The 24,316-nt window shown below is 42.9% G+C and overlaps 1 protein-coding gene across 1 annotated transcript in view; it reads left to right on the forward strand.

The window, feature by feature from the left end:
• The first annotated feature begins 357 nt into the window (after positions 1-357).
• VWDE (von Willebrand factor D and EGF domains) overlaps positions 358-24,316 on the forward strand; it is a 174,549-nt gene continuing 150,590 nt past the window's right edge. The window contains 2 exon segments of the mRNA XM_033931003.1: positions 358-677; positions 21,299-21,477. Coding sequence (XP_033786894.1) covers positions 599-677; positions 21,299-21,477 — 258 coding nt within the window. The 5' untranslated portion in view covers positions 358-598.

Raw genomic sequence — 24,316 nt, forward strand, 5'->3', positions numbered from 1 at the left:
CTGAATTTCAACCTCTGTATGTATATTGGATATTACATTTTTAAGTCATATTATTACAGGAGAAACCTATAATGTTCTATTGCCATGTAGTGTTTCTAAAAAGGAAATTGAGCAGTTGATCCTGTATTTATTTGTGATTTGATAATTCTGGGTTTTTTTTTTTTTTTTTTTATGGACCTGCATATTTCTTCATTGATTATCCAAAAAAGAAAAACAATCCGTCTTTTCTTCCTTCAGCTTGAGAACTGAAAAGATCCTTATGCCTCTGGTGCTGCTTCTAAGTATACAGGGTCAGTACAAGGATATTAGGTACCCTTTCAGCCTTGCACCACCCTCTGTTTTCTTTCTGGCTTCTAGCCCTCCCACGAAATTTTTGTTAATTAAAGTCACCAGTCATCTCTCCCAGAACAGTCCTGTGCGGTGCATCTGGTTCCGGGCTTGTAGCTGTTTTCTTCCAGCATTTTACTGGCTTGTTCTCCACTGAGGCTTAAATTAAACTGCCTTAATTCACCTAGGCATTAAAGGAGTTAAAAACCAAAGCGAAAATAAAAAGACATCCACTGAGTAGAAGGAAGCCCTGTCTAAAGTCGGCCCGGACATGCCAGTCAGTGCGGGACAGAGCTTTTTGGTCTTCTGGTTTGCAGTGATGAGCCTGCAGGCGGCACACTGTCATCAAGGTAAGAACCGACTTGGGTCTGCACAGAGAGATGCATGAATCAGTGCCCTTGTGTCTTAAAACAGCTTTTGGCAGTGAGGGTTTTTTGTTTTTGTATATTTAAAACTTGAGGGGGGGGGGGGGCAATTTGACATTTGAAGTAGGTACCTTACCAAAAACATTGCTGTTTTAAGTTAGCCCGAGAGCTAGTCTCAACGGGTGTTAGTAACACGGGGCTGGAAGGCCCTTCGTGTCGACCCGTCGGGATTGGTTCTCGAGGGGGAGGTAGGAGGGTTAAGGGTTGAATGGGGAGCTAGGATAGGTTAGAATGAGTCCTGCCGAGATTAGGGCTGTAGGATTGGTTAGCGGCAGGACCCTGTGGGCGGGTCTATATTTAGCTGCAGCCGCCGAGTGTCAGGTCTCTTCCTGTCCTCGGCGGCGGCTTTCCCGCCCTCCCTCCCTTTGCGGGGTAGTTGGTTCCCGGGTTGGGAGCTCAGGAGTCGCAGGCGGGGTTCGAGCTACCAAAAGCCAGGGCTCATCCAGAGATGAGCGGCTGGAGGACAGCTGGTTCGGAAGCGGGTCCCAGGTGGGCTGGTGACCTGACCCTTGCTACTGCCACCCCCCTGACCCTTGCTGACAGGGGCAGATTCACGGGGGCCAAAAAGCTGTTTATATGTAGTTGTGTGGTAGCTTGATGGTTGCTTATAATTCTATGTTATTTTGTTGTTATAATAAACAGAGCTGCAACTCTATTTTTCCAAGTTGTAGTTGTGTCTTTATTTATGGTTATTTAAGGTAGGGGATTTTGGTAGGGATACATGAGGGTGGGGGGGGGGGAAAAGATGCTTTCCAGATGGGCCTTTCCAGATCCAGCTGTTATTTTACCTTGGTATATTAAAGTTTTCACTTGGTTTAGGCACCTGTTTATCCAGTGGAGAAAACAACACCTTTTCAGCTAGGTTGGGGGAGAAGATGAAGGGCTCCTTTTACTAAGGTGTGCTAGCGGTTTTAGCACACGCTTAGCGTGCACTACAATGCCGCACACGCTAAACGCTAACGCCTCCATACAGCTTGTTAGTATATTTCGTTTAGCGTGGGGTTTGTGTGCGCTAATCTTCAGCGCACGCTAAAAACGCTAGCACATCTTAGTAAAAAGAGCCCTAAATTCAGATTTTGATTGAAAGTATTTTTTTTTCTATTAAATGTGTAGTGGCGAGTAGTGCTGCCCGATTCAGGAAAAAAAAATTTGATTCGATTCGATTCAGCCTATTGAATCGATTTTTCGATTCGATTTGATTTTCCTGCCCAATTAGGTGTTTTTTTCAAACATCCTGGTGGGTTTATTTTATAGCCTCTTCACACCCTTTGCCTTCTCCTAACCACACTGGCGCTGTGGTGTAAATAAAATAAACAAACAAAAAAGACTATCCTCTCTCTGTTAAATCCTAGCTCACGTTTGCGGTCTTACACCAGCTCTGGCAGGATACACATTTCAAATCTGCCATATTGTAATCACAAAACAGAAAATAAAATTAGTTTTTCTACCTTTTGTTGTCTGGTCATTATTCAAATCTTGTTGGTACCCGGCTCTGGTTGTCTTCTGATAACTTGCTTGCCAGGGTCTCCTTCTTTCTTCTTTCTCCATGCTAACCATCCATCTTCTATCTCTGTCCTCCCCTTACGCTTCCCTTCCCTCCCCCAGAAGTCTGGCATCTTTCCCTTTTTTCGTCTCCATCCACAGATCCACCTTTTCTCAACTACCCTTTCATCCAGCATCTCTCCCTCCTTCCCCACCACCCCAGGGTCCACCATCTCTCCCTTTCTTTTCCCAATTACCTTCCTATCTAGTATCTCTATTCCCCCCCCTACACGCCATCCCTTGTGTCCAACTTCTCTCCCTTTCTGTTCCTTCCCTCCCTAAATCCTTTTGTACACCATCTCTCTCCATCTCCTCTGTTTTTAGACCCATTATTTCTTCCCCCCCAAAGTCCGGCATATGCACGTCTCTTTGAACCCCCTTCCCTCCCTCCCTTCGTGTACTTCTACACCAGGGCTCTCCTCCCCTGAAGGTCTTCCCCCCAAATGCCTGCACCTCCTCATGAAGGCCTGCACCCCACCCCTGAAGGCCTGTGTCACCATCCCTGAAGGCCTGTCCCCCCCTTAATGGTCTGCACCCCCCTCCCGAAGGCCTGTCCCCCCTGAAGGCCTGCATACCACCCCTGAAGGCCTGCATGTCCCCCTGTAGGCCTGTGCCACCATCCCTGAAGGCCTGTTCCCCCCCCCCTTGAAGGCCTGCACCCCCCTCCCAGAATGACTGTCCCCCCTGAAGACCTGTTCCACCACCCCCCCCCCCACTCCGAAGGATTGCACCGCCCCCTGCCGAAGGTCTGCGTGTTCCCCCTGGCCTCCCGCGTACCATTTACCTAATATGAGCAGCCTGTAGAGAAGATTGCAATGCTAGCGATCTTTGCAAACTGCCATAGGTCTTCGGAGCTGTTTCATCTGCCGCGATCCTGCCTCTGATGTCAGAGGAGGGGTGGGACCGTGGCAGAGGAAACAGCTCCGAAGACCTATGGCAGTTTGCAAAGATTGCTAGAACCGCAAACTTCTCTGCAGGCTGCTCATATTAGATAAATGGTACGCGAGAAGACGGGGGGAAGCCGGACACCAGCACTTCCTGACTGACCCTCCCCCTCGCCCTCTAAAGCAGGTGCAGCAGCGGCCGGCCAGCAAGAGGCAGCGCTGCCGCTCCTGCTTTAGGGGGCGAGGGGGGAGGGTCAGTTACCGAATCAGGAAGCCAATTTTTTTTTTTAATCGATTCGAATTGATTCACCCAAAGTGAATTGGTGAAACGATTTGAATCGTGAATCGGGCAGCACTAGTGGTGAGCACACAGTAAGGCCTCACTTTATTTATCAAGCCGTGTTAGGGTTTTTTTATTGCCAGCCGCTGTGATAAAAGCTCCGATGCTCATAAGAATTCTGTGAGCACCAGAGCTTTTACCACAGTTGCCGGAGATTTTTAAAAAACCCTAATGCGGCTTGATAAAAGGGATCCTAAGTGAATTAAATTTGGAAAGTATCATGTAAACTACAATTGTGCTCTGTTTAACTATACAGTATACTGTTCATCTTTGTATACTATATAGATGTGTACTATCATGGGTTACATTCATTCTTGGAATTCACAGGAATTTTTCCTGAAATTGTAACTTGCAGAAGTGCTAATATAAAGAGATGTTACACTTGGCTTGGTTTTTGCACACAGTTTTGTATGCTACTGTAGGCATCAGGTTAATTTGAGTCTTGCTCAGTACATAGCCCATCTAGATGCCCTTCTACAAAAAAAGCATTATGTTTTTGGCTTAACATGTTAAAATGCAAAATTTTAATGAGTGGTAAGCCCAAAATTTACACTGCATCATGAAGGGAGAGGGGCCATTATTGTTTTATTGCAGGCCATGTGCTAATGTTTAGATTAACACATGATACTTGCTCCCAGTTAATGAGGAAGCACTTACCTACTTAATGAAGCGGTAAGTGGTCCTACATTAACTCTGCATTAGCCAGTGAGGTACATATAATGCACTACTAGGCCCATGCTCAAAATATTCACGGTAAAGTAAACTCTTATCGCAAATCCAGCACTGAAAATCAGCATGATATACTCAGAGTAATGAGCATGCAAATTTATGCTGCACTAAAATTGCATCAGTGATTTGCTGCTTACTATTCTGCGCTATTTTACTGTCAGGCACTGACAGGAAATTTGACATTAAAAAAAAAAAAGAAACTACATTGGGTGATCTACTTCTACCCTTAAAAGTTATCCCTGGTGGACCAGTGGACACCAACCAACAAATCCTAACCCTGGTGATCTAGTGGAACCCCAGCACATGGGCAGGCCCAAACCCAGATCCAGACCCTGACTCCAAGGCAACACCCATGAGCCAGGACTCAACTACCTCCCTGAGGCAAGACCAAACACCCCCCTCCAAGGCAGGCCAGAGACCACACACACATACACACATACACACACTTCTTAGAACCCACACTGCAGCTCTGACATACCGTAAAAAAAGCCCAAACAAATCAGGAGGCAGAGAAGAGGGAGTAAGCATCCTTCCCTCCTCCATCTGGGGCATCCTCATCAAAATGGTGGCATCCCAGCCCATCCAGTGCAGGGTCTAACTACCAAATAAGTGAGTTCACCAGGATCAAAGCCCACTGCACTACTCTATAACAGATGTTTAAATATCTCCATGTATAAGAGGTGAGCCTTTTTCAAACGATGAAAAGTTCCAGAATGAGAGGATTTAGGATGAAGTTAAGAGGTGATAGGCTCAGAAGTAATCTAAAGAAATAACTTTTTTACAGAAAAAGTGGTCGATGCATGTAATAGTGTCCCAGTGGGGGTGATGGAGACAAAGGGACTCATTTTCAAAAAAGATAGATGCCCAAAGACAGCATAAACCAGCACTTGGACTAGTCAAAACATCCAAGTGGGCATTCTCAAAACAGACTTTCTAGACATCTTTCTGGTTGTTTTGTCTCTAGTGCATCCAAATCTTACGGAGGCATGTTAGAGGGTTAGGGTGTTTAGGGTGGACTTAGGACTTGGACGTTTGTCAGGCATAATCAAAACTTTAAAATAAGGTCCTGGATTTTATTTAGACATTTGGGGCCAAATTCTATAAACTGTGGTCCTGAAGGTAGGTGGTGGTAGGCGTCCTACCGCTATTTAACCAGCCAATCGGGATGGGCAGGTCACCTTCACTGTAGGCATTTTTGCAAGACTAGGGGTGCTCCTAGGGCCGCTTAAGCTCACAAAGGCTAGACGTAGACGTGAGTGTGGTTTCACCCAGAAGTGGACTTAGGCGAGCTTAGGTGGCCCTAGGCGTCTCCCTAGAGCCATGATAGGCACCTGAAATATAGATCAGCAAAATGCTGGTCTACATTTCAAATAGGCACGGCCACTGAGCTGATCACAGCAAGGGAATCTCCCTGCCGCGGCACCCCGTGAAGTCGGCTGGCAGGAGGGATGCCCACTCCCTCAAGCTGGAACCTCTGAACCCCTCCCCCCCCCTTCAAATGTCCATGGCAGGAGGAACTCTATGAGTGTCTGGAGCAGCGTAGAGCATTCAGCGCGCCGGCCTGTGCCTGCGCTAAAAACTGCTTCCGCAGTTTTGTAAAAGGGGTGGGGGGTAAATTTGGGTGTTATATTGAAAATACCCTTTGCATGAATTGGAAGGAATTGGCAAGAAAAACATTCATCTGCCTCTTTATGCCACTTTTTGGATGTTTTTCTTTTTTAAATGAGTCCCATAATATGTTTCCACATTAATGGGAGCATGTACTGTGTGTTAATACGAATATTAACACACACATTCTGCAAGAACAACAAAAAAATAGTGAGAGCATGCCTTCTTTATACAGCATTAGTTTTGGGCTTGCTGTGCATTAAAATTTGCATTATAACACATTAAGCCCTTAACTTAACATATTCTAGTATTGCATTCTATGAGGTTTAGAGGAAGGGGACTTAATAATTCTGTCATGTTGATCTTGTATTTGATTTGTGGTTCGATTTTCTTTTGTCTATAGCACTGTCAATTTCTTTTCAAGATTATTGAAAAAGAAAAGCAATCTTGCTTTTTTCTTCCTTCAGCTTGAGACATGAACGGAGCCTTATGCTCAGTGCCTTATGCCTAGTGTTGCTTCTGTATAAGTATTCAGGGCCAGTGCATGGATATTAGGTACTCCTTCAACCTTGCACTGCCCTCTGTTTTCTTCCTGGCTTCTGGCCCTCCCATCAAGATTTTGTTAATTAAATTCACCAGTCATCCTTCCCAGAACAATTGTGTGTGTGCATCTGGTTCCTTTCTTCCTGCACTTCACCTGTTTGTTCTCCCCATCCCAGATTGCAAGATCTTAAACTGTACTGCTTTAGTCCCCCTAACACTTGAAGATTTAAAACAATAAAAACATTGATTTAATTTTTTTTTTAAATGTATTGTAATTTATATTTTATATTATGAAATTAACAATCATTTAGTAATAAGCAAAGGAAATAAATCATAGAAATATTTAGTCCAAAACATAAATGCATTCTACTTTGCTAGTTAGTTCACAATCATGAAGGAGTGTTATAAGAAAAAGACAGAATTTTCTATAATATTTCGATACAGGAGAAATGAGTGCCTATAAATGGAACCTTTCAAAATTAAATCAAAGCACATGGTTACGGAATAAAGGGCATACTTGATGAAACTATTGCTATTCCAGGAATAAATTTAGATTACTTTGGGGGGGCTCAAAAAAAAAACCAACATATCTAGATTCTTGAAATATAATTAAACATTTACAAGGATATCTAAGGAAATATTTAGCACCCAGCTGTAGAACTTGAGGACGTAACAATAAAAATTGTCATCTCATTTTTTTGGTTGACCCTAGCCACGTCAGGATACATACAAATTTTTTGGTTTAGAAAAAGCACACTCTGGTGTTTGAAAAAAATTTCAATAACCATTCTCTGACAGAGTAAAAATGCCAGCTGTAGTAACAATGTTGATGGTACAACTGCCTCCATATCTGACCTCTCAAGCAAATTTGTTAAGTCTAGACTGTCTGCTGAAAGACATTGCTGGGCCAAGGCATTCTTCTTCTTTCTCTGTAGAGATTGGTGGATAGGAGGCCTCAGGAATTTTTAAAACCTTGGATAGGTATCTCTTAAACATGTCGACAGCTGGTACAGATAACACCTTAGGAAAATTTATTTATTAAATTTAAAGAAGTCCAGTCTGAAGTCAGCCTGGTCATGCCAGTTGGGTCAGTGTGGGATATGACTTCCTGGGCATCTGAGTTGCAATGCAGGTGGCACGCTGTTATCTAGGTAAAAACCAGGGTAGATTTGTGCCCCAAGATGCACAAGATCACAGCTTCATCTCTGCATCTTGAGCCAGCTTGTGCCATGCTTGAATATCTTGTACGTTCAGTGATCGGAGGTACGTTGATGGCCAAAACCATCACTGTATTATGACCCAAGGCTTTCTTTCCCTAATGCAAGTTCTATTTCTAAAGGACTCTATGTGCTTTAATAAAGTTTTAACTTAGCTATAAATATGAAACAATGTTTTAATGAACCTATCTCTCTCTATATCTACATTGCAAGGCAAAAAAAAACAAACAACAACTTCCTACAATTTTTGGGAGTTTTCTCAAAAAATGCTTTGAATTTCAATGAAAAATTGCATGTACTTATTTAGTCATCATACTTATGTATTACTGTTAAACAAGGTTTAATTTTTTTAAGTTATATTGATGTTACTGACATTTTAGCATTACTACCTAGCCATTTTTTGTATTAAAAATGTTTGTACTAAAATAGAGTAAATTTATTTATTAAAAAAATTTATATACCACATACAACTATGCTGTTTCCACATCACATACATAAAATCTTATTTCCCTACGATTATCAAGGGCTCCTTTTACGAAGGTGTGGTAGTGGTTTAACGCGCGTAATACCACGCGCTAAACCGCCGGCCGCACTAGCTGCTATCGCCTCCCCTTAAGCAGGCAGTAGTTTTTAGGCTAGCGTGGGGGTTAACGTGAGCTGAAGACGCTAACACGGCTTCGTAAAAGGAGCCCCGAATGATACAATGATACAATTAACAAAATGTGTCTGAATTTTGTAGTCACTATGAATGCTCATAATGTCCACCCCCTGTTTTAACACAGCCACTAGGGGAAGTTCTTAAGAGCCTTATTGATCGGTCCCTGTGGCAGGCTCTCTCATATCATCTGTAGTGCTTCCTTGAGTTCAGCAATTATTTGCGGCTTTGGGTGGAACTTGTGATAGGCCTCCAGCATTGCTGTCCATACAAGATAGTTCAAGGATAGTGAATTTGGAGGACTCTGGTCCTTTGTTATAAAATCTGAGCAGCAGGCCCAGAGCCTGCAAAATGTGTGCTGCATGTGCTGGTGCCAATGGCGTAGCAAGGATGTTTGGTGCCCGGGGCGGTAGCACCCCTGCCCTCACCTCTGTCCCCTGCTCCATCCTGATACCCCCCCCAGTACCCCCTCCTTTCCCCCATACCTCTTTAATTTTCCAAGAGTGAGCAGCATCACACACTTGCTGCCCTCGTCGTGTCTGCTCTCCCTCTGACTTCACTTCCTAGGCATGGGACACAGAAGTGACATCAGAGAGAGCCGACACTGATGTGGGCAGGAAGTTCGTTATGCTGCTTGTGCCAGGAAATTTAAAGAGATATGAAGGAAAGGAAGAGGCACATGTGTATGGGGGGGCGGGGGAGTTTAGGAAGGAGCGAGGGCAGAGAGGAGGCAGGTGCATGTTCCCTTGTACTAAACAAAATGCAAAGATATCTGTGAAGCATATTTCCCACCAAATAAATTCAGAATAAAACACTTTTCTACCTTTATTGTCTGGGTATGTTATTATTCCAAGCATGTTGGTCCCGGTTTCTTCTTTTCTGTTTTCCGGTCTGTCTTCTGATATCTTTCCAGTGGGTGCAGTCAGGGTGGATAAAAATAGATGATTTAAAACAAAATCTGTTTGTTTTTTATTTAAAGTGGATTTTTTTTTTTAAATAAAATGCTTTTTGTGGAAAAATCTATCTAAAGAGAGTTTTCTATTTGAGATGCATTATAGTCCAAAAGTTATTCATCATGAAATAAGGTTTAGTTTTTAATTATGTAGCATGTAAACCGCTTTGAATTGTGCTGCAACTAAGGCGGTATATCAAGTTTAATAAACAATAAATGATAAACGATGAGGCTATACTGTATATTTATGCAATATTTAAATTATGGGTAAACAAATTTCATCAAACTAGTTTGAATATCTTATTAAGCCCCAGCATGTCAGCATTCATTCTCTCATACTTACAAGTTAAACATAAGTTCGCCCACCAAAAAGGAAAACTAAGGTGATCCCAATTCTTCCAATTGCAAATAATCATTTGCATGGAAAAAAAATTTATCACCGTTCCCGCCCCGTTCCTGTGAGCTCGTCCCCATCCCTGCCTCGTCCCCGTGAGCTCAGTCCCCCATCCCTGCCCTGCAAACTGTCAGATCCCATCCACTGGTTTTCTACTGAACTTATTTTAGTAAAGTATAAAAAGAGACAATATTCTGTACAATTGTCATTTTATAAACACAAATAATATAGAGCAAGGATCAACAAAACCCATTTCCCCTCCCTTTCACAAATATCCCCTCCACTATTGTGAAAACTGAACAAACCAAATTACTACAGAATGACTGCTACATAGAAAAATCAAGTTAACAGAATACTTCAGTCACGCAGGAATAGTGTTAGGGGAGAGCAACTGAAGCAACTGCCCCCTGGTCAGAGAGAGAGCCCTAAGACACCTGAATGATAAAAAAGCACAGCCTGGGCTTTGTGGTCCCAGTTATGTCCCCCTCACTGCACCAGAACAGCAAGGGAAGCCCCACCCCCTTTCTTCCCTGAACAGCCATTTCCTGCCAGCCCTTGAAAGGGCTTTGATCCAGAGCGTGGCACCACAGCATCCCCAGACCTGGAGGAGAAGACCCACAAACGCCTCCCAAAACCATCCAAGGATCAAACACACCCCCCCAAGCAGATACCCTCATCTACCCACAAATATCACACAACACTAAAACTGAATGTATATCAATAAAATGTGCATACATGAACATCAGATCCTAAAGCCCAAAAACTGAGATCATAAAGGACTGGATAGAAATAGAAAACCTAGTATGCCTCTTCCTCACAGAAACATGACTAACCGCAGACACCGACCCCAGAACAAAGGAAGTTTGCCCACAAGGCTACAAAATACAAGTAGTTTGTAGAGACAAAAAACGAGGAGGATGACTAGCCTTCCTAGCCAAAAATACTCTAAATATAATGCTATAGGACAAAACCTCCCCCCACACATGAATCTACTCACCTGCCAATTATCGGGCCCCACACTCAAATGAATCCTAACCTGCCTACTTTGCTACATAACATCAGGAAAATGGAACATAGCAAAATCGGAATTCGAAAAATTTATACTAAGAAACTCCCTCACATCAACATACAAACTAATCCTAGGCGATTTTAACTTACACCTGGAAGACAAATCTTCCAACCACACAGAAAACCTCCTCTCATTCCTCAAAACCCTATCCTACAGAATCCTAGACCCACAAACCACACACGAGAAGGGCCGCCAACTTGACATAGCAGCCTTCATATCCCAACAGCCCACCACACCAGAAATTCAAACCACAAACGGAACATGGTCACGCACCCTCTGGTCAGACCACTACATATACACCTTCAAAATCAACTGGACACAGGGAAAAACCAAGCAAAATAACCAAAGCTTAACATACAAAGCACACAAAAAGATTGATCCACCTAAATTCTGGAACAAAGAAGACACCATGATACAAGATGAAAACCCCAAGGACTTCATTAACCACTAGTGCACCCTAAGCACATCCATCCTCAAAGACGTGACACAACCGCATAAAAATATCAGAATCTATAGATCAGGGGTGCGCCCAGTAGATCGCTAAGGCAAAGTGAGTCGATCGCGAAGCCCATCACGGGCTCTGTGATAGACTCACTTTGCCTTGGCGATCTACCAGGCCGATCAGCCTTCCTCTCCCCAACGTCAATTCTGCCGTCGGAGAGGAAGTTTGGGTCAGACAATCGCTGCCTGGCTGGGCCGGAACTTCCTCTCCGACAGCAGAATTGACATCGGGGAGAGGAATGCTGGTCGGCCCAATGCAGGGAAGCAGGGAGAGCTTGGGGCAGCGGCAGCTTTGGGGCCTGTTACCCGATGGTGGCAGCAGTGGCTTGGTGGAGGGCAGGGAGAAAAAAAGAAAGGGGGCATGAAGAGAGAAAAAAAGAAAGGGAGGCAGGGAGAAAGAAAGGGCAGGGAGAGAAGAAGAAAAAGTTGGGGGAGGGATTGAGGTCTGGAGGAGAGGAAGCATACAGGTTGAAAGAAGGGAAGAAAGATTGGATGCACAGTTAGAAGAAGAAAGTGCAATCAGAGATTCATGAAATCACCAGACAACAAAGGTAGGAAAAATGATTTTATTTTCAATTTGGTGATCAAAATGTTTCAGAATTTATATCTGCTGTCTATATTTTGCACTATGCCCCCCCCCCCCTTTTACTAAACCACAATAGCGGATTTTAACGCAGGGAGCCTATGAGCGTCGAGAGCAGCGCTGGGCATTCAGCGCAGCTCCCTGCGCTAAAAACTGCTATTGTGATTTAGTAAAAAGGGAGCGGGATATATTTGTCTATTTTTGTATGGTTGTTACTGAGGTGACAGTGCATAGAGTCATCTGCCTTTATCTCCTTGAAAAAACCCTGGACTAGGAATGATAATTAACATTTTCTCAGCGTACAGTGTGCTTTGTGGTTTTTTTTTAAATTTATTGTTGGTAGATCATTTTGACTTGGTTATTTTAAAAGTAGCTTGCAAGCCCAAAAAGTGTGGGCACCCCTGCTGTAGATGCTCAGATAAATGGTTTGACAACAAACTACTGCAACTCAAACAACAATGCAGACGTCTTGAAAGTGAGTGGAGAAAAAACAACCTGGAGAATACTGAGCAAACAATACAAACAAAAGCTAAAAGAAAGGCATACTACACCAATCAGATAGGCATAGAAATCCAGGACACCAAAAAACTTTTCAAGCTACTAAAGGAACTCACAGACACCAAACCCTACCTGGCCACCAAAACCACCCCACCCACCACAGCCAAACAATTGGCTGAATTATTCAGAAACAAAATATCAACAGCCAAAAATACCTTCACTGGGACCCAAAACCACCTCGACAAAATCTTAATACCACCTAAAGAAAACGAGGCCTACACAGCAGACAGAAACTGGTCAGATTTCCCAGACACACAATGGCACAACCTCGACAAACTCTACAAAAAATACAGTCATGCAGCCTAAGACCTCAACCACTGTCCTCCATACCTGTTAAAAGCCACCAGCACTAGATTCCGCATCCACCTCATGCGGTGGATTAGTTACATGCTCACAGAGGGTCAATTTCCACAAGAAGTTACCAAAATCATCATAACCCCTATTCTGAAAGACCCAAAGGGAGCAACAGATCAGCCATCCAATTACAGACATATAGCCTCAATACCGCTATACGTCAAACTAATGGAAGGCCTCGTAGCAAAACTTCTCAACGAATGCTTAGAAACCCACAACATTCTTCACCCCTCACAATCAGGCTTCAGAGGCAACTACAGTACAGAAACACTACTAATTTCTCTCCTAGACACAGCCAAACAACACCTATGCAAAGGCAAAAAAAATGCTACTCATACAACTTGATCTCACAGCGGCATTCGACCTAGTAGATCATGACATCCTACTACAAACACCGGAGGCAATAAGAATCACAGGCAAAGTCTACAATTGGTTTGAAGGATTCCTCTGCTCAAGAAGATACAGAGTAAAAGCAAACAATGAACAATCAAAATCCTAGACAACCCTTGCGGAGTTCCCCAAGGCTCCCCACTATCACCAACACTCTTCAACTTTTACATAGCCACACTTGGCACATGCTTAGCCAAAAAGGTATAACGTCATACAGCTACACAGACGATATCACCATCCTCCTGCCTTTCGACCAAACCACCCCTAATACAACGAACAAACTACACATTGTACTAGAAACAGTGTCAAAATGGATGAGTGATCATAAACTAAAACTGAACCAAGACAAAACCAAATTCTTACTTCTAGAAAGAAACAAAACCCCAACCATAGCAATCCTAGAAATAAACTCCATCACATATCCCTTACAACCCAACCTAAAACTGTTGGGAATAATGATAGACAAAGGCTGCACATGCAACTTCAAATCAGCAAAATGGTTCAGAAGGCATTCGCAACCATGCACAACTTAAGACAAGTCCGAAAATACTTCAACAATGAACAATTCAAACTCATAGTACAAGCGCTAATCCTAGGACTCCTGGACATGCCCTGCCAACATGCTAAAACAATTGCAAACAGTCCAAAATAAAGCCCTAAGACTAATATACTTGCTGAAAATATACGACCACATTACCTCTGCTTTCCAAGACTCACACTGGCTTCCAATATAAGCAAGCATACAACACAAATTCTACTGCACCCTATTCAAAGCCTTAAATGGAAATGGACCAAGCTATCTGAACAACCGCCTAATCTGGAAAAACCAAGGAGAACTCAAGCACACTTTACCCCCACCCCCCCAGTCAAAGGCATGCAAAGCAAAAAAAATATGACGGTCTACTAGCCACCAGAGCAGCAAAAATAGACCACCATCTCTCAAATCTGCTGACCACGACGCTCAACTACAAAACATTCAGGAAAGAACTGAAAACCATACTATTCAAGAAATTTGTCAAATGATCTAACCAAACCATATCAACCATTCCAAGATCCCAACGCATACTATAGCTATCAACCTTGTAATCTCCCTGGGAATGCCCAGGCTAATTTCTTGTTGTAAACCACCTAGAACTGAAAGATATTGGCAGGATAGAAGACATCTATGTAATGTAATGTCTAATACCAGCTCTAGCAGGATACATATTTCAAATCTGAAATATTCTAATCACAAAATATAAAATAATTTTTTTTTCTACCTTTTGTTGTCTGGTAATTTTATTCTTCAAATCACATTGGTCTCAGGCTTTGGTTTTGGGTTCCTTCTGTCTTCATCGTGGCATGGCTGGCTCCTGAAGGTAAAATAGGCCCAAGAGGAGCTGGGGAAGAGATACCGAGTCTGACCTGGGCGCAATTTTTTATACCACTGTCCAGAACTTCTTCTAAGTGGATGGGTCCTCCAATCTTGGCTATAGATGACTATGAGGGGCATAATCAAAACTTTAAAACTTCCAAAAACCTGCCAAAGTTGGCACTTGGATGTCCTAATACAAGGGATTTCCAAGTGCCAAAAATCAAAAACAACTTTCTGGACATGCAGCAGCACTTCTAAGCTGCTGTGTGTCCAGAGCTCAAAGGCATGTGTTGGGAGGTATGTTATGGGCAGGAATTATGTGGTCTTAAACCTGGATGTACTACAGCGATAATCAAAGCTTTCCTAGAGGGAACTTAGATGCTGGCAGTTAGGCCTGTTTTAATTGCATGTAAGTGCCCCAAAGCTGCCCAAACTGGCCAGATGACCACTGAGGGATTAAGGCATAATCTCCCTTACTCCCCCAGTGGTCATTGATCACCTCCCACCACCTAGAGAGGGGGGACAGCACATTGAGGGCTTGCCATCAGCTGATCACGGCAGAGGAGTCCCCATCAGCTGAGCCAGTTTCAAAGATTCTTGATGGCTCAGCTGATGGAGATTCCCCCTACCAAGATCAGCTGAGCCACGGCGACCTACACACCTCCCCTGGTCATTCCCCAACATTTCTGCCTCCCCCCAACATCACCCAACATCCCCAGCATTTCTGACTCCCCTATCACCCAACACAACCCAGCATCATGGAACACCCGCACACACACATCACCCAGCACCACTCAACATCATAGAACCTTCCCCCCTACCCACACACCCACACATCACTCGACACCCCCGTACCTTCTGCTACAAAATCGGCAGGAGGGAAGCCCACTCTCTCCTGCCTACAGGACCATGTGCTGAGAATGACGGGCCTTACCCCTCCCAATAAATCTTGGGATGCAGTGAGAGAGGCTTAAGACCCTGATTGGATGGTAAATGGATGTCCGTAAAGTCTTCACCTTTAGCAGGGTGTACAGCTGCTTCATGACCCTTGACATAAAGGTGGTCCCTTGTTCTGTCAGTATTTCCATAGGGATTCCCATCTCAAAGAAGACTTCCCACATATGTCTCTTATTTTGTAATTTTATTGTGTATGAAAACTTGTAAGCTTCCTTGGATAAAGGCAGATTAAAAATGTTTGAAATAAATAAATAAAAGTAGTGGCCACATGTTGAATAGAGCAATAGCTTCTGGATACCGAGTGGTGTAGTTCAGAATGACAAAAATATACTTGTTGCCCTGAGTAGTGCACTTAAGAGGTCTCACAAAGTCCATAGCAACTTGATCAAAAGAGGTGTCAACCAGGGGAATAGGCACAATTGCAGGATTAGATTACTCAACTGGTCAGAAAAAACAGGCCAGAATCCATCCTTGAGTTTTCTCCTCACCCAAGTGACCTCCTAGCAGGTGACTATGGGCTAACTGCATGACTTGCCTGTGATAGGGCTGTGGAACTAACAGCTGCTCTATCTCCTCTCCCTCCAGGGTTCTCTTGGCCACATTATACATCAGAGCCTTCTTAATTATGAAGTATGGGATTGCTATTTTAGAGGGATGTACTACATTATGATACTGTACCAATAACATCAATGACCTACTTGATGTGAAATATTTATTTACCTCCTCCCCCTTTTATAAAACCACACAAGAGGTTTTTAGTGCCGGCCAGCATGCTGAATGTTCTGTGCTGCTCCAACACTCATAGGAACTCTATGACCATTGGAGCAGCGAAAAGCATTCAGCATGCTGACCAGCACTAAAAACCTCTTGCACAGTTTTATAAAAGGGGAGACAGGTTAGTTTGCTCTGCCTGGAAATGAAAGCTGACTGGCCTATATTTATACATTTGTTGACTAACTTTCGGGACTTTCCCTTCATCAGGTCTTAGAAACTGAATGATCAAAAGAAGCCATTGATGGAAAATATAAGTGAATCACAAAATGCATTCTGATAAGTGTGAAGAGGAAAAGGGGCATGTGTCTGTGCATGGTACCCCCAAAAAGCTGTGCCATGCATACCAGCTGAAATCCCCTGTGCTAGGTACTCCAGAGTGAAAGAACATGTTGGCAATAGGGGACTTCTTCTCCCCTAGAACCTGCGAGATCAAAAGCAGCCACCTCCTGCCACATTGTCCCCTGAGTACCACCCTCCTTGGCGCATAGTCACTGAACTTCCAAAAGGTAACATAACATAACATCATACTTCTTAACCGCATATCCATAAGTTCTACGCGGTTTACAAAAGATTATAAATTAAAGACAATTTAAGAATGACAGAAATAAATTATTTGACCAAGTATTTTGAAAAGAGATACGTTTTCAGTTGAGTTTTGAAATGTTTTATATGGTTAATACAGAGAATCTATTAACCATATAAAACAGAGCGATACCATACATAACCTTATAGCAAAAGCAACCTAACTTAAACAAAACACGAGCCTCCATTGGCATGATCATATTTTTAAAGCCCATATATCATTCTAACCGCTGTATTCTGAATCAGTATGAGTCTAACCATGTATTTCTTGGGAATTGTTAAATATACAATACTAGTGTTTAAGCCCATTACATTTGTTACAGTAATGGGTGCTAGAATAGCCCCACCTATACCCTGAAGCCACCCATGCCCCGCCTGTACCATGGCTGGATTGTGCGTCCCACTGATCCCAGTCCTACCACCTCACCTTTCACCATTTCATTAGTCCTCTGTACCCTTTAGACCCTCATCACGCCCTTTCCTCTCTCACACCCTCTACCATCTCTCTCTGACCCTGTTTCACCCCTTTTGCCATCTTTTCCCTTCAGGTCCCTTTTGTCCTTCCCCAAGGCCATATGTGTTTCTTCTGCAGCAGCTGCATTTTCCTCCCCCCACTTCCCTGTGCAGCAACTGCAGCAGCATTCCCTTCCCCTCCATTTCCCTGTGCAGCAGCATTTCGCTCCCCACACCCCACTTCCCTGTGCAGCAGCAACAGCATTTCCCTACCCCCCTCTTCCCTTTAGAACAGGAGCCACAGCAGCATTCCCTCCCCATCCATTTCCCTCCCCCCACACCACTTCCCTGTGTAGCAACAGCAGCAGTATTTCCCTCCTCCTACACTTCTCTGTGCAGCAGCACCAGCGGCATTTTCCCCTACCTTCCTTTCCCTTCACGCTGTTTCGCAGCCTTCTACTGCCCTGATTTACTCTGGCACGTCCCTGATGACATCATCAGAGACGCGGCAGAGCAAATCAGGGCAGTAGAAGGCCACAAAGCAGCGTGTGCTGCGGCTGCTGCTGGAGTCGGGGGGTTTGTCGGGACTGCGGCAAGGGAAGGGGGGAGTGCGGCAAGGGACTATGGGAGCCAGCCAGATCGTGAGAAGGGAGGGTTGGATGGGAGGGTCAGACCACGGTGGGAGGGTCGGATGGGTTCGTTGGAGTACTATATGGGCCGTTGTAAGCGCAGGAGTACTGTGTGAGGCCATAATTCACTTTGGGTTCAGCTACCAGGTCATTTCGCGTGTTGGAGTACTGTGTGGGGCTGTTGTAAGCGCGCATGCGCACTCCTGACTGCCACGGACATACGGATCACGGAACACGCAGATAGGAGTGCGCATGCACGCTTAGCGTTTTATTATAGTAGATTTCAATAATCCAAAAGACTCAGTAATAAAGATTGTACCAGAAGTGTAAAAACAGAAAACTCAAAAAAGGGTTTAATGGTACATAGTTTCCATAACGTAATAAACGTTATGTACCACAGCATCTATTTGTTTTTTCATGGTCAGATGATGATCCAAAATAACTCCCAATATTTTAATTGTTGGTTAAATTATATACAAGGTAGAATTTATACTAATCGATGGCTCGTGAATAATCTTATCTGGCAACACAACAAAAAACTTTGTCTTATCAGGGTTAAGGTTAAGTTTGAAATCCTGCATCCAAGAGTTCATCAATTTCAATACAGACTCAGTTTTATGAGAGATATGAGGTAGAACTATTTCACAAGGTATGACAATTGTGATATCATCAGCATAGCTGAACAGTTCTATACCTAGGTTACTCAACTGTAACCCAAGGAAGAGAGATGTACATTAAATAATGTGGGTGAAAGTGGGGAACCTTGGGGTACACCACTCAGATTTTTCCAATTAAAGAAAAACTGATTAAACTTAACCTGATATTGTCTGGATTCCAAAAACCCTTTAAACCACAGCAGAACATTACCGTACCCTGTAGGCCAACAGCATCCAAACAAGCCAATAATTTGGTATGATCTACTAAATCAAAGGCACTACTTAGGTCGAACTGAAGCACCAGCGCACTGTTACCCTTGCTCAGTAGGCTATTTAAATGGTCTGATAATGTAACCAATACTGTCTCAGTGCTAAAATAGGTTCTGAAACCTGATTGAGAATCGTGCAGTAGGGAATGTTGCTCAAGATATTTTGTGAGCTGAATTTGAACAAGACCCTCCATGATTTTTACAAAATAATAGGTCTGTAGTTAGATGGTAATGAAATGGATTCGTTGATGTTTTTAATTATTGGCGTAATAATTATATTACCTTCCTCATGTGGACATGTTCCTACTTCTAAAGAGTCAGATAGCCATTCAAATAATTTCAATTTAAAGCTTAAAGAGGCAGCTGCCATAAGGTTAGGAGTGCAGGGATCGAGCAGACAATATTATTTAGCATATTTACAAAATAATTTGGAAAAATCATCCCATTCTGGGTAGTCAAATGTAGACCATTGTAGATCTGTGCAAATTTCTTCTTCTATCATACTAAGATCATAGCCAAAAATTTCTAAGCAAGGCAAGCAAGAAGATCTTAAACTAGAAACCTTGGAACAGAAGAAATTCGCTAGGTCGTCAGCAGAGGGAGAGGCAACCATGGAGATTGTGTTTTTTTAGTTACATTAAACCCATTATTGACTAAATGGAATACTTTTTTTACGTTGGTACTAGTATTCCCTACTTTATCTGAATAGTATGCTTATTGTTTCTCTCTTAGTAATGATTTATAATTTCTAACTTCCTTCCTCCAATTTTCTTTATCTAAAGCTGGTTTTGATTTTAGCCATTTCTTCTCAAAACGGCATACTATTCGTTTCATTTCTAATAACTCTGCATCATATCATGTTTTAGAATCATCTGTTTGTCTCTTTACAACATGTTTAGATACGATTTTATCTAAGATAGTGTTACATAAGGTTTTCCAATTAGATGGGAATTCATGGATATTGTCTTTCGGTAGTAGATTGACTCGTTTCCAGAATTCAAGTGGGTTAGGTGATTTCCTGATAAGAATATCTTGTTTATGTGATTTGTTCTTTCTTTAAATTATATTGCTTAGTCCATCCCAATGAAAAATAATAAATGAAGTGATCCGACCAAGGTGTCGGTGACCACCTATCATCCCTTTGCAAGATTTTTGGAGTAAGTTCTGTAAATAGTCTAAGTTTTGGATGTGGGGAAGCTCAGATCGAAAAAAAAACTTAGACTAATTCTTCTTAGAACCCCTTTCTCCTTAGGTCATTAGCTGACCACTCTAGGATCAATCCAAAATCCGAACAGATGAATCAATAGCCTTTCTGTCCAAAATCCTTGAATGGCGCCTCAGTAGATAAGAACAGCATATTATACAGATCATAGCATTCTACCTCTCACAGGTTCACAGGAACTGAGCAAGTATCCATAGTCAGATGTCCTTGACTAGAAACACATAGTTCTCGTAACATACCCAGAATGCATCAAGCAGGCATCAAGCAGCAAAGATGATTTCTTGCAGAAGATGGTTCATGCTTCATGACATCAGTGAAAGGCCTAACCTTAAGTGTATGGAAGGAACCACTCCTACAGTACCCCCCTTGAAGGAGAAATAACTGCAAAGGAGTCTATTTAACCTTCAACCTAACTAATAGGAAAGGATCATCAAGACCCAAGGTGATACTATGAATGCTGAAACAGCAAAACATAAGCAATACCATAAAAATCAGCAATAAATCAAAGACATCAATAATCAATCTAAAAGAATCATAAAGGCCAGGAATCTATCTACAGTTCTGATTTAATAGTTAGTGAAACCAGCTCAAGATGATGACCCCCAATGTCATGGTTGAGGAAGAGAATAATCCAGGGAAGATAGAAAGGCGATTAAATCAGTTACATCCTGGTCGGGTTTTGCTTCTAAGTGAAGATTAATGTCACCTAACAGTAGACATTGTGAAGTCAGAAGAGAATTAGTAAGAATAAATTCATAAAAATAATTTTTGGCCCTAGCCCATATAAAAGAGAATACAGTTTAGAGAATCTAATAGATCCGTTCTATTAAGTGTGCAAGGTAAAATTTCCAAATAGTTTTTTTTATCAGTGAATCTTGCATTTTAAAATTGAAACTGTCATCTAATATAATAGTGCTTCTGCCACCTCATTTTTCCTTACGGCAAAGAGGAACAATTTTGTAGTGTAATGACAGGATCATCACTGGAAATAAGCCAGGTTTCAGAGATAAACACACAGGCTAAATTTTGATCAATTATCCAATCCTTGATAATCTGTGCTTTACCCCTAATCGATCGTGCATTTACATAAGCACAGGTGATAGTAGTTAACTCTTCAGGTGTCTCCTTATCCTGCACAGCAGATTTAGTTCTAAAGCCAAAACAGTCATACATTCTAACATAATTAAAGAAAGTAAATCACCATTATTGTGCTCAGACAAGCACAATGTAGGAAGTACCAATAGACAGAAAAATAAATCCACAAAATGATGGAAATGGCAGAGGCAAATCTGAGATCTAATTCATACAATCATGTTTCTTCTTAACTGCAGAATGTTATGCCAGTGGACATCGGATTCTTCAGAACCCGTACAGAAGTGTTGATTTTGACTCCTCAAGACTGCAACAATCAGCTATTCACGATCTTATATGTGACTATTCACTGTCGCCAGGATGGTACCGCTTTATGATCTTTGATAAACCAGCTAAGATGCCAACAAAGTGCATGGAGGTAATTGGTCCAAGTTTATCCTGCCTGTGAGATGCAGCATTTGTTCCTTACATATAAAAGGGGGGGCTGGTAAATCATATAATTTTGTAAGATTTCTGACAGCAAAATGAAGTAAGAGTTTTGGAGATTTACATGACTTGCTTTGCAAGAAATTGCCTGAACTAGCAGCGGTTACAACTGAGTTGATATGCGTTTGGACAGAGGAGCTCTCTGTTTCCAAAAGAATTAAATTTAACCATTTATTTGGCATTGTTGCTCAGAAGCAACATGTCTTCTGTGGCTCTTATGGGAGATCTGCATCCCCAAATGCCTGTTTACGTGACACTGTTGCTCTCATTCAACATCAAGTTATGTAAAGCAGCTGTTTCACCATCTGCCAATGAAAGGGTTAAGATTCTCTGTTTGGCTTTCAAAATTCTTAGGGCTGGATATTCTGTTTGTTTATCTGTAACCCTTTCTACCCTATGTACCTACTTGCACTCCATGCTTCCAGTCACTATCCCTCTTGGCTCCCCTCTTGCGGAGTTTGTTACCCAACTACCATATCTTTGATTAGAAACCTCCTACCAGAAATTCAGAACTGGCTCTTGGCATGTAGTCTGCTGATAGCTGAGAGATACTAACACATGGATCTTAGGCAGATTTTCTTTTCGGAAAATCTGGACCCCCCCCCTAGCTTTGCCCCCCAGGCCCGCCTAGTTCCGCCCATCCCTGCCCTAATCCCGCCCCCAAGCCCGTTCTAGCCCTGCTGCCTGCTCTTGTTGAGCAGGGAGAAAGTCCACGCATGCACGGATGCTACATGGTGATGTCACACGATGTCATTGCATGACAGTTGCGCATGCGCAGACTTCCACCCTGCCCGACACAGCATTTTCAAAACCCGGACAAAGTGCCAGGTTTTGAAAAGCCATCCAGATCCCAGGACATGTCCTCAAAAGGAGGACAAGTCCGGGGAAATCCAGCCATCTGTTAACCCTAGATCTACCTTTATCTTCTTTCTTTCTGTTTTTAAAGGTATGGCCTATCCAAGTTTCCAAGTTTATTAAAATCTTTCTATCCCACTCCAAGGATATAAACCGTTTGGGCGGCTTACAGTCTAAAACCATAATCCAAAATAACTTTCACACATAACATCAAACATATAGGGTAAAATTGAAATACAATTATTATAGAAAGAGGGGAGGAAAATACAAATTGGAAAACTTTTCATGTCTTGCAGAGTTCTCTCAGGACCTTAGGGCAATTTATCTGTTATGATAAGCATCTATAAAAAGAAATGTTTTTAATTCAGTTTTAAATTTATCAATTGAATTCAATAATCTAAGGCAATGTTCTTCAACCTTTTTACACCTATGGACCGGCGGAAAAAAAATAATTATTTAGTGGACCGGCAAACTAATAAGACTGAAATTTAAAAAAAACCCCATTGCCGCCCTGTCCTCGCGAGCTCGGTCCCGTTAACCATCTGATCCCATCCGCATAAGCCTCAAATAGTTATGATTTTATACTGAACATATTTTATTAAAGTATAAAAAGAAACAATATTCTGTACAATTGTCATTTTATAAATATAAATAATACAGGATCAACAAAACCCCCGTCTCCCCTCCCCTTCACATATATCCACTCTACTATCAAGAAAACTGAATAAGCCAAATTATTACAGAATGCTACACAAATATCATGCTAACAGAATACCGCAGTCACACATGGCAAGAATGGTGTTAGGGGGAGTGCAACTAGGGCAACTGCCTCCTGGCTAGAGAGAGCTGGAAGCTAAAGACGCATTGCCTGGGCTTTGCACTCCCCAGTTATGTCTAACATCAGCTCTAGCAGGATACATATTTTAAATCTGATATATTCTAATCACAAGATAGAAATAAAATTATTTTTTTCTACCTTTTGTCGTCTCTGATTTCTGCTTTCATCGTCTTTTCACTCTCTTCCATCCAGCGTCTGCCCTCTGTCTCTTCAATCCAGCATCTGCCTCTTCCATCCACTGTCTGCCCTCTACCCCTACCCCTACTCCTTTCATATGGTATCTGCGTTCTTTCTATGCCCCCCTCTCCTACACTAGATCTAGCATCTTTGTCCCTCTTTCCTTATTTTTCATCTGACCCCCCTTCCCAGCATCAATCTCTCTCTACCTTGTCATTCCTCTGTCTCTCCCCTTTCCCTCATCTGATCTCTCCATTCCATCCTGACTCCTTCCCCTCCTCTAATCTCCCTGCCAGCTGTTTCCTTCCAATGTTCCAGCAGTACCTTCTCCCTTTCTTCCTCCCCTTATCCAACAGTAACTCTCTTCCCTTTCCCTTCCCCTCCCTTGTCCAGGAGTACCCCTTCTCCCTTTCCTTCTCCCCTTATCCAACAATAATTCTCATCCCTTCCCTTTCCTTTCTCCCCTGCCAGCAGTAGCCCCTTCCCCTCCCTTGTCTAGGAGCACCTCTACTCCCTTCCCTCCTTCCCTCTCCAGCAAATGTTTCCTCGATGTAGGCTAGCGGCAGTTCTGTGTGCTTTTAACTTCGGCACACAGCTACCCCTAAGCAGTATTTTAGCGCGGTTTCATGAGGCAGCCTCGGGGTCTTTGGTAAGCCGGCCCGCTTCGATGATGCGATGTGGGCCGGCCTACCAAAGGCCCCGAGGCTGCCTCATGAAACCGCGCTAAAATACTGCCTAGGGGCAGCTGTGTGCCGAAGTTAAAAGCACACAGACCTGCCGCTGCTTTAATGGGGGTGCAGAGACATACGCGGCAGGAGTCGGTGGTGGCAGGCAGGAGTACAGGCATAGCGACGGCAACAGGAAGTTGCACGTCAGCTGACACCGGCACCTTTTGCTGAGG

This window comes from Geotrypetes seraphini, chromosome 2 (genome assembly GCF_902459505.1).
Source record: "Geotrypetes seraphini chromosome 2, aGeoSer1.1, whole genome shotgun sequence".
Taxonomy (NCBI): Eukaryota; Metazoa; Chordata; class Amphibia; order Gymnophiona; family Dermophiidae; genus Geotrypetes; species Geotrypetes seraphini.